Here is an 11,890-nt window from a genome sequence, read left to right as displayed (position 1 = left end):
AATGTTTGATCAAAGAAATCTAATTTATATAGTTTGACAGCTAAAATGGTTGACTCTAGTCTGACATCTTAAAATTATTCTTTCATATGCGCAGGAGCAGCTGTGTGGTAAGTAGCTTGCTTACCAACCACATGGTTCTGGGTTCAGCCCCACTGCGTGGCACCTTGGGTAAGTGTCTTCTACTATAGCCTCAGACCTACCAAAGCCTTGTGAGTGAATTTAGTAGATGGAAACTGAAAGAAGCCCGTCGTATATATGTATGTGTGTGTGTGTGTGTTTGTCCCCCCAACATCGCTTGACAACCGATGCTGGTGTGTTTATGTCCCCATAACTTAGGGGTTCAGCAAAAAGAAACGGATAGAATAAGTCCTGGGGTCGATTTGCTCAACTAAAGATGGTGCTCCAGCATGGCCACAGTCAAATGACTGAAACAAGTAAAACAGTATATCAGCCCCATATCTGTTAATAATCATTCCACTTACCCAAATTTAATTTGATCACTTCCAGATAACAATGAACAGATGGTCCACTTAGACAGTTTACAGCTGTTGTTCTTCAGTTCAGTGGCCAACACTGCACCTCTTTGGATGTCTAGTTTACTACGCCAGTCAACACCACCACTGTACTGAAATATTAACATAAATAATATTACACATACAAATATATCACATACGCACAAGTTGCAGGCATGGCTGTATGGTTAAGAAATTCACTTCCCAACCACATGGTTTCCGATTCAGTCCCATTGAGTGGCACCTAAGCAAGTGTCTTCTATTAAATCCCCAGCCCAACCAAAGCTTTAAGTGGCTTTAGTAGAGAAAAATTTAAAAAAAGCCCATCATGTGTGAGTGTGTGTATGTTTGTGTCTCCTTGGTTTGACATCACATGATTGTTGTAAATGAATGTCATTCATTTCCAATATTCTGCAGAGGCATGTTTGGCCTTTGAAAAATATTACTTTGCTTGAAAATAAGTGAGGGTTCATGACAGAAAAGGCATCTGACCATAAAAAATCCACGTCAATAAACTATCTTGTCCATGTCAGTATGGAAAAGTGATGTTAAAATGATGATAATGATAACACCAACACAATATCTGAGTACATGAGTTCAAATCATGCTTTAGTCAATAGTTTGTTCCTGTGCAATGTACAGAATGATGTTTGTTTAAATGTGATTGGTTGGCTAACAAAAATATATTCAGCCATAAATATTCATGGAAAGTTTTTAAAAACAATATGGAAGAACATCTAGCTATAACTGAAATAAATTTACCCTGGAGTCCCACTCGTTCAAAGTCTTGATGTTAATGAATTGTAAATCACCATTCGGTCCATACATGACTGCATCATGCTCACAGCGTACAATGAGTTCAATATCATTACCCAGGTTATATTTGCGGTACCTGGAAACAAAAACAAAATATTTTATTGGGGTTGTTATACACACTATTGCTGTTAATGAGTTCTCTGAGGAGAATAATAATCAATCAAATCCATCCCAGCACATGATTTTTACACATTTCATTCACCCTAAAAGAACATAGAGAAAGAAATCTAAACACTGTAATAAGACATCTTCATATATTTTTTACTTTTACCTGTTTCAGTCATTAGACTATAGCCATGCTGAGGCACAGCCTTGAATTTTTTTTTTTTTAGTTGAATGAATGAATCAGCCCTAGTATTTCTTTTTTAAGTCTGGTACTTATTCTTTTGGTTTCCTTCGCTGAACCGCTAAGTTATGGGGATGCAAACACACCAACACCGGCTGTCAAGTGGTGGTGGAGGAACTTACAAACACATACATGCACAATAGGCTTCTTTGAGTTTCCCTCTACCAAATCCACTCACAAAGCTATAGCAGAAAATATGCTCAAGGTGCCATGCAGTGGGGCTGAACCTGGAACCATGAGGTTGGGAAGCAACCCTCTTACCACACCTTGACCAGTGTTTTCATCTTCATCGTTTAACATCCATTTTCCTTGCAAGCATGGATTGGACAGCTTGACAGAAGCTGGCCAGCTGGAGAGCTGTTGAGATTCCAATTGTCTGTTTTGGCATGACTTATAGTTGGATGCCCTTCCTAATGCTAACCACTTTACCAAATGTGCTGGGTGTATTTTATGTGCCACTGGCATAGATGCATTTACATAACACTGGCAAGACAAAGATTTATCAGCTGGGAGACGGTGTCAGGGTATGGCCATAATGGACATTCCTGTATGCATGGAGGGCCGCGATTTTACTTAGCTTGACATGTCTTCTCAAGTACAGCAGATCACCACATTTCATGGTTCCTTGTCATCTCCTCAGTGAGGCCCAACAACTGAAGATCTTTTCTCACCACTTCATCCCATGTCTTCTTGGGTCTACCCATTCCACAGGTTCCCTCCACAATCAGTGGTCAAGTAGAAATAATGGTAAACTAGGTTGTGTTAAATGGAATCAAGAAGAGTGTAATACATATAACACATTATACAAAGACTGATGGAACTTTAAAAAAGTTTAGTTACAGTTAAGTAATCAAGAATTCAGTTAACAATTGAGTATATATAACTCATGTTAATAACATGAGCAATATAAAAGTGAGAAGGTAGGACACATGTCTCACCTATATTATTAATTCTTCATTACCAAGCTAGTTACTTTATATAGGTTACCTAATATAATTCAACTACTTCATCATCATTTAGACTTCAGGCAAATTGTCATCTAATATACTCTAGTTATAACTGAATTAGCATCACAGCAACAACTATATCGTCATTACTATGTTTTATATCCATGGACTAGATAAGTCCACCAAGATGCAATCTTCTACACCTGTTTACTTCAAACACTCAACATCATGTACTGGCCAGGATGATATAACATGTCTACTTCCTTCTACATCATTCACTGCTTTTTAGTTTTAAATAGAAATAATGGGTTGGTGATGTTTATAGCCTCTAAGTCAGTAAATGATTCCCGCCACATTAGATTTGCTGTGAACTGACTGACATAACAATAACAGCAACTGTTAAAATATTATTGAATGATTAATCAAAATAGATACAAGTAGAAAAGATAAAATCATTCATAGTTTCAAATAACTGTTGCCATTCATATATCTTGATTACTTACCGATAGCCAACAGATGCTACCACACTATCATCATCTTCACCAGCAAATGGGTTTGGCTTGTCAAACTCATACTTTTCATCTCCCTAAAATAAAATTAATACAAAATTACCGACCTGCACATTGTTTCAATATTATCAATACAAAATAAGTCATACACAGAATAAATATTCCAAAAGAACAAATTAATCAAATATGAAGAGAGGAGACCCCCTTCAGTCATGAACGACCATGGGATTGCACCTAGAAAGTTACCCTCCGAGGAACAAGTCCCGGCAAGGTTGTTTATGGAAGGCCAGCAATCGCCCACGCATACCAGCCTCCCCTCTCCACACCGCTGATGTTATCCAAGGAAAAGGAAAAGGCCGATACAGCTTGGCACCAGTGATGCTGCAACTCATTTCTACAGCTGAGTTAACTGGAGCAACATGAAATAAAGTGTCTTGCTCAAGAACACAACATCCAGCCCGGTCCAGGAATCGAACTCACAACCTCACGATCCTAAGCTCAACGCTCTAACCACTGAGTCATGTGCCTTCGCGTAATCACATATATATAAAATGAGGTAACAATGAGGTAATCTAGCAGTCTACCAACCAAATTAAAGTAACTAGTCTGATGAATTTATTGTCATCCTGGAGATATACAAAAATAAACATTCAACTGTGACAAAATGTTTTGTTGAGAACTACCAGAATAAGGATTGAAACTTTTCAGTTTGGTTAAATCTCTCCTGAAACAGGTTGAACACCATTTTATGAGTTATGCCTACAAACAAATTAAATTGAATTCTCAACTAATCAGTGATTAGTGAGTAGCTAATGGCTATGAAGTAATAGTCAGACAACCATGATAGACAGCAGTGACTTTTGCAACCAGACAGATGTCACACTACATATGTAGGCATATTCCTTACTCATGAATGCATGCACATATAAATATAACATTTATATTTAGCTAACATTTATCAACACCAAAATTGAAGCCCATTTGTGTCAAAAATTTTATCTTGCTGCTCAGAATTTATCATGGTTAAACTTGCTAGTGGCAAGTAGAGAGAGTAAATATTCTCATTCTGTGTTTATTACAGCATAAATTCCCTACCAATATATTCTGTATTCCATCTTGTTGTTGTTGGCACACCGTCGCTTACGATATCGAGGGTTCTAGTTGATCCGATCAACGGAACAGTCTGCTCGTGAAATTAACGTGCAAGTGGCTGAGCACTCCACAGATACATGTGCCCTTAATGTAGTTCTCAGGGATATTCAGCGTGACACAGTGTGACAAGGCTCACCCTTTGAACTACAGGCACAACAGGAACAGGAAGAAAGAGTGAGAGAAAGTTGTGGTGAAAGTGTACAGCAGAGTTCACCATCATCTCCTGCCAGAGCCTCGTGGAGCTTTAGGTGTTTTCGCTCAATAAACACTCCCAACGCCCGGTCTGGGAATCGAAACCACAATCCTATGACCGCGAGTCCGCTGCCCTAACCACTGGGCCATTGTGCCTCCACAATTTCCATCTCTATAAGTTGAAATAAATATTTTCTACAAACTCAATAAAAGCTAAACAATATTGATGAAGCTTTAACTGTATACACACACACACACACACACACGCAAATAATTTGTTAAGGAAACATCAATTTTATTTATATATATATATATATATATATGTATGTAGGTATGTATATACATACACACAAAATAATTGAGAATTATAGGGAATATAACACTATGTAGTAAGAGTGGAGTAATAAATATGGAATACATGAAATCTGATGAGAATGAGTAGTGAAAAACATTTGAACATCAACGATACTGATTAATGCATGAAGGAAAGGTAGCTACACAGAACTAGATAGTTAAAGGTCAACACAGCAAGAACACATAGAAATAATACAGAAATAAATGTTGTACACTCATTCAATTCAGTTGTTAACATTCAGTAATTAATATTCACTTGTCAAAAAGCTGTACAAGCCATGTACAGGGACACTATCAGTAAGGTAAGGATTGGCAAAGAATTCAGAGTACAAGTTGGGGTTCACCAAGGATTGGTCCTCAGCTCCCTTTTGTTCATCATAGTCCTCCAGGCAATAACAGAGGAATCTAAGAGAGGCTGCCCTTGGGAGCTACTCTATGCTGATGACCTTGTTTTTATAGCTGAATCACAACCAGAACTAGAGAAGTTTCAGGTACGGAAGCAAGGTCTAGATACAAAGGGCCTTAAAATTAATCTAGCAAAAACCAAAGTTTCAATAAGTAGGAGGGTAGATAAATTACAAATCCCTTAAAGTAGAAACCCCATAAGATATACCTGGTGTAAGCTATGGACAGTATAAGAGGTGCAACAATATCAGGGGAATGTTAACAGGGAAAATAGCTTTTGTGTGTGGAAGATTCACAGGTACAATAAACACTGAAAATGAACTTCATCAACTTCCAGGAGGGTAAGCTAGAGGTAGTAGATAGCTTCCGTTATCTTGGTGACTAAGTTAGTAGCAGAGGTGGATGCGCTGAGAGCATAGCTGTGAGAATAAAAATATGCTGGGTAAAGTTCAGAGACCTCGTACCTCTGCTGGCAACAAAGGGCCTCTCTCTCAGGGTGAAAGGCAGATTGTATGATACCTGTGTGCGAACAGCTATGCTACACAACAGTGAAACATAAGCTGTGACAGCCGGACATGTGTAGACTTGAAAGAAAAGAAGCCAGTGTGCTTCACTGGATGTGCAATGTCAGTGTCCATGTATGACAGAATGAAGCATCTCGAGTAAAAAGTTGGGCATAAGAGGCATCGGATGTGGTTGTGCAGGTATAGTCACATGATGCGCATAGATGAGGACAGCTGTGTAAAGTGCCGATCTCTAACTATGGAGGAAACCTGTGGTAGAGGTAGACCCAGGAAGACATGGGATGAGGTGGTGAAGCATGATCTTCAAACTTTAGGCCTCACAGAGGCAATGACTAGTAACTGAGACCTTTGGTGATATGCTGTACTTGAGAAGACCAGTGAAGCCAAGTAAAATCATAGTCGTGGCCAATGCTAGTGTCATGTAGCTGACATGGAAAAAGCACTTTTCAAGCATTAAGCCTCACAGAGGCGAAGACAAATGACCAAGACCTTAGCATTATGTCGTGCTTGAGAAAAAGACCATGAAGCCAATTAAAATTGCAGTTGTGGTAGACACTGATGTCACGCCAGTGGCACATATAAGCACTCGTTACATTCTCAGAGTGGTTGGTGTTAGGGAGAGCATCCAACCTAGAAACCATGCTAAATCAGAGTCTGGTGCAGCCTTCCAGCCCTGGTCAAACTGCCCAACTCATGCCAGCATGGACAACAGAGATTAAATGATGATGATAAACTACTAAATCAGTTTATACCCACTGCCAGCATCACATAATTTCTAGATAAAGATATGGGAGTTCAGAAATTTTCTTTGCAACCAAATAGTTCAGGGTTCAATCTTATACTACATGGAACATTATATTAGACCTTTCTGTAGCCTCAGGTTGACCAATGTCCCACAATATTCAAGCCGTTATCTCAAACCAGTTTGAATGCTAAAGGGTTAAGCTTGGACTTTTATGGAGAGCAATGTGACGTCACCTAAAATTGGGACTTAGGATTGGCTTCTGAAACACTTTTGGAAATAATACTCTCCTTTAATTGAGCTACATTTCTTAAAATAACCCCTACATTGATTACATGTAGGTAATATAGATCTAAAGTATAAAATGTCTACCATATCAAGTAACCAAAATATTTATTCATAAAATATATATTTATATATACTACTGGTACCAATTCAAGGATTATCTACTGAGTGAAACAATAACAGTATAATACAAGACATTTACCACAATTAAAACCAGGTTGACTACATAGAGTATCTTTTTTAACCTTATCTGCATCAGTCAGCCAAGTTGATAATACTTCCAGGAACTAGCAGTAGAAGAGGCAGACACCTAACATCAATAAAATGCCATTGAAAAAAAAAAAAAGTAAAAGAAAACACAAAGCTTTTAATATATCAAAAGAAATCTTACCATTTTCAGAACTTGCTGAGAAAAGTTGTGATTGATGAAAGTAGCCTCCAGGGCCAGATTGTGAGGGAAATTAATGCTGCTGGCACCTTCTTCTTGAGGTGGTTCATTGGCTGTTTCACTAACAGTCAACAGGTCAAACTCAGATTCATCTCTCTTGTCAAAGAACAACTTATTCCCAACACGCTGCACAATGATGTCCCAGCTGTAGGTGGAACGAGTACTACACATAAGGGTGGCCAGGATTGAATCAGTAGCAAAAACATTACCCTGATTCTTGGCAAGCTGATAAATGAAATATATCAAATTTTAAAATCTAGAAGTCACAAAGATCTCAACATATTTTATATATACATTAGCATGCCAGTGTCATCAAAAATGTCTATAGTTTTATTAATGATAGAAAATGGTGAATCAACAGAATGGGAGAAACCAATGTTAAATGTCAGCAATCTAGTAAATAAATTGAAGCGCTTGAAGAATCAGATACAGTTGTACTTATTGATTGAAAATATCGTCCACATAATGTGTGTGCATATGCATGTATACATACAGACAGACAGAGATGTGCGTACACATACATCAATATAGGCATATATATATATATATACACACACACATACACACACTCTGCTGGGTAGTTGGCATAAGGAAGGACATCCAGCCATAAAACCCTTGCCAAAACAGACACAGAAGTCTGGTGCAGTCTTCTACCTGGCTAGCTCCTGTCAAACCATCCAACCCATGCCAGCATAGAAGACAGACATTAAACGTTGTTGTTGTTGGTGAGGATGATGATGGTGGTGTGTGTGTGTGTGTGTGTGTGTGTATGTATATATATATATATATATACCAAAGTCCCGTCTGATTTGGCACAGTTTCTATGATTGGATGCCCTTCCTAATGCCAACCACTTTAGAGTGTGCTGGATGCTTTTACTTGACAGGGAGGCTATCAGTAAGGTGAGGGTTAGCAACAAGTATAGCAATGAATTCAGGGTACACACTGGGGTTCACCAAGGATCAATCTTCAGCCCCCTCCTATTCATCAAAGTCCTCCAGACAATAACAGAGGAATTTAAGTTGGGCTGCACACGAGAGCTCCTCTATGCTGGTGACTTTGTTCATGTAGCTGAATCACTACCAGAACCAGAAGAAATTTCATGTGTAGAGAAGCAAGGTCTAGAAACAAAGAGGCTTAGAGTTAATTTAGCAAAAACCAGTCTTAGTAAGTAGGAAAGTGGACAAATCACAAATCCCTTCAGGTAGATGGCCCTGCTCAATCTGTAGAAAAGGCATAGGTAGAAACTCCATAAGATATACCCAGTGTAAGATATACCCACATAGGAGGTGCAGCAATATCAGAGGAAGGTTAACAAGGTAAAAAGTCTGTGTGGCAGATGTACAGGTACAATAAACACAAGAAATGTGAAGAAAATAGACTCCATCAAATGCCAGAGGGGAAAACTAGTAGTTGATAGCTTCCATTACCTAGGTAACCAAGTCAGCAGCAGAGGTCGATGCTCTGAGAGCATAGCTGCTAGAATAAGAATAGGCTGGGGAAAGTTTAAAGAGCTTCTACTTTTGTTGGTAACTAAGGGCCTCTCTCTCAGAGTGAAAAGTAGATTGCATGATGCTTGTGTGCAAACAACCATGCTACATGGCAATGAAATGTAGGCTGTAACCACAGAGGACATGCAAAGACTTGAAAGAAATGAAGCTAGTATACTTCACTGGACATGCAGTGTCGGTGCGCATGTACAACAGTGTAAGCATCTCAAGAGAAAAACTGGGCACATCAGATGTTGTATGCAAGAGAGACAACTGTGTTGGTATTGCCATGTGAAGCATATGGACAAGGACATGTGGAGGGCACTTGTGAAAGAGGTAGACCTAAGAAGACATAGGACAAGGTAGTGAAGCATGATCCTCAAATGTTGGGCCCCAAGGAGGCAATAAGTGACTGACACTTTTGGTGATATGCTGTGTTTGAGAAAACTCGTAAAGCTAAGTGAAATCGTAATTGTGGTCAATGCCAGTGTCACATAAAAAGCACTCATTACACTCCTGAAGTGGTTGGCATTAGGAAGGGCATCCAGCCATAGAAACCGTGCTAAATCAGACTGGAACCTAGTGCAGCTCTCCAGCTTACCAGTTCCAGTCAAACCATCTAACTCATGCCAGTGTGGAAAGTAGACATTAAATGATAATGATGGCCATATACAACAGAAAATACACATACACACCACATTATATAAACAAATGGATAAGACTGACCAGCATATAAGAGCTGACCATTGAAATCAATGATCAGGTGACAAGAGTGTGATCAATGATTTCGATACTAACTGCTATTAACAGAATGGTTAACAGAAATAAACAGGAATTACAAGAATGGTTAACAAAAATTTAACAACTTAATTAAGATTACTGAAATGCTTTCATTTCATATCATTTTTTTAATTATCAGGTTATTCAATCATGATACTTATTACAGATAATAAAGACGAAGATGATGTATGGTGATGACAACAGCAGCAGTGCTTAAATATGACAAAGTATTTGCAAAGCTTCAACAAAAGTGATTAAGATCACCTTCTGCCACAAAACAATATACATGTCTAGATATATTCATCCTCTTATCAACAATGCAGATAATAGTGTGCAACATCATTTTAAATATATAATACAAATCTTCATATAAATACATCATCCCTGATGACAGGAGATTACTGTCAAGATGACACCTTGCTACCTTAGTCTTCCTAACATCACAAAGAGTGTCTAGGTGTTTGCTCTGATGGAACATTTCTATATGATGAGTCGAGAAATGTATAGTCACCTATAAAAGTTAACTCTTGTTATACAGACATCAACAATGCACAACACAGAACCTGAGAAAGTTTGAGTTTGAGAGAAGAAGAAACATGTTACTGCTAAGAAGCTTCCACTGTACTCACAGCATGAGAACAGAATAGATGAAATACATAGCATAAAGTTTTCTCTTCATTTTGAAAATAATCAAAAATTTGGTTGCATTTAGTAAAATAACTTGTATATAAAGGTATTTACAATCTAACAAGACATTCTTACATAAAATTACAAAAGAAGACTTTCAAAGATGAATCAGAGAACAAGAGTTAGTCTTATGTGGGGCGATATCAAAAATGGTTAATGTAATAAATTGTAATGACTACTAATACCAGTGATGATGGTGAAAATCATGATGTCAATTTACAAGAAGTAGAACACAACTTGTCTCTCTCTATTTACCTGTCTGATAATAGGATCATCAGTTGTAGTAACTTTATGGAAAATACGATTGATCCGTTTCAAAGGCCGCTCATTTTTGGTAGTCACACGATCATAAGACTTGTCATAAAACTCCATTTTACCACAGAGCAACCTGAATATTTAAAGAAAATAGTATAAAAATTAAAAATAAAGGTATTGGAAGGGTGATGCATACCTTGCATAAATACGAAGTCTGATCAACAAGTATCTGGACTCCTGCCATAGTAATGAAGCTACAGCATGCAGAGTAAAGTTGTTTGGCACAGATTGACTTTGAACCCTGCTGTGTATATGCACTAAGTTTTAACGTTCTACAACAATGCTTGGAAGGAAGGTGTGTAGCATGCGATTGTCACATTGACCATGACAGATAAAGTTGTCATGGCGATACCTGCTCAGAAGCATATGCAAAGTTGTAAAAAATGTATAGAGAGGAGTGTATAAGCTTGATGGTTCAGACGTTTCCAAGATGCCCCAAAAAATGTTGATATTGATGAACATTCTGGGGGACCCGCAACCAGCAGAACTGAGAAAAACATAGCAGATGTGAGGAGAAATCATCGAATCACCATCCATGAGTTATCAGAGGATGTGCAGACTAGTTATGACTCAGTTCAGTCCATTATCACTGAAGATTTGGGTGAGATGTGTGTCTGCCAAGTTTATGCCAAAACTGCTTTCAGTTGACCAAAAAGACACTCGGGTTTCAGTTGCACAAGATCTCTTTGATTGTGTCAAGAACAATGAGAACTTTTTGAGAACTTTGCATCACCAAGCTTTTGGCAAAATTTAATGCACATTCTCTGCTCAACTTTCTCTTTCATGGTCAATGTAACTATCACATGCTACACACCTTCCTTCCAAGCACTGCTGTAAACAGTGGATGTGAGCTAGAACGTTAAAACTTAGTGCGAATGCACAGCACAATTCATGGTCAATCTATGCCAAGCAGCTTCAATCTGCATGCTTTAGCCTCGTTACTATAGCAACAGTTCGGATACTTGATTCGTATATTCTCAGACGAATTCATTTCAACAAAATGACATTAAGAGTTATTTTCTCTGCCTGTGTATGGCTATGGAACAAAATTTTGATTCACCCGTCCATCAATTTCAAAGATAATTATTATCAAACCAAAATTCAGCCAGTCATCCAATGTGTATTTCTGCCAAATTTGGTGAAAATCCATTCAGCCATTTTCCAGTAATTTTGCAAACACAAAGATGAGCAACTACAATACCCTGCTTAGATGCTTTGGTAATTTAAGCCAAAACAAGCGAAGGTGTTAAATCAGTTATCTTAGTCTCCTAGCCAGGCAGGTAACAAAACTTCAGATAAAAAGCCACTACATCTTTCAGTATAGGCATCAATATTATGATAGTTACAAATTTCTATATCACTAAACACATTAATATTAAAACAGCT

General features: G+C 38.1%; 1 protein-coding gene across 2 annotated transcripts in view; it reads right to left on the bottom strand.

Moving 5' to 3' along the window:
* LOC106867427 (eukaryotic translation initiation factor 3 subunit D) overlaps positions 1-11,890 on the bottom strand; it is a 34,515-nt gene that overhangs the window by 5,676 nt on the left and 16,949 nt on the right. For both annotated transcript variants that reach the window (XM_014912301.2, XM_014912302.2), the window contains exons 7-11: positions 10,445-10,577; positions 7,176-7,457; positions 3,125-3,207; positions 1,275-1,404; positions 483-625 (exon numbers count right to left, since the gene is read on the bottom strand). In XM_014912301.2, the coding sequence (XP_014767787.1) occupies positions 483-625; positions 1,275-1,404; positions 3,125-3,207; positions 7,176-7,457; positions 10,445-10,577 (771 nt within the window). The remainder of the gene's footprint in view (positions 1-482; positions 626-1,274; positions 1,405-3,124; positions 3,208-7,175; positions 7,458-10,444; positions 10,578-11,890) is intronic.

This window comes from Octopus bimaculoides, chromosome 8, assembly GCF_001194135.2.
Source record: "Octopus bimaculoides isolate UCB-OBI-ISO-001 chromosome 8, ASM119413v2, whole genome shotgun sequence".
Taxonomy (NCBI): domain Eukaryota; kingdom Metazoa; phylum Mollusca; class Cephalopoda; order Octopoda; family Octopodidae; genus Octopus; species Octopus bimaculoides.
The sequence above is the reverse complement of the archived record's forward strand: the minus strand, read 5'-3'. Positions and strand labels throughout refer to the sequence as shown.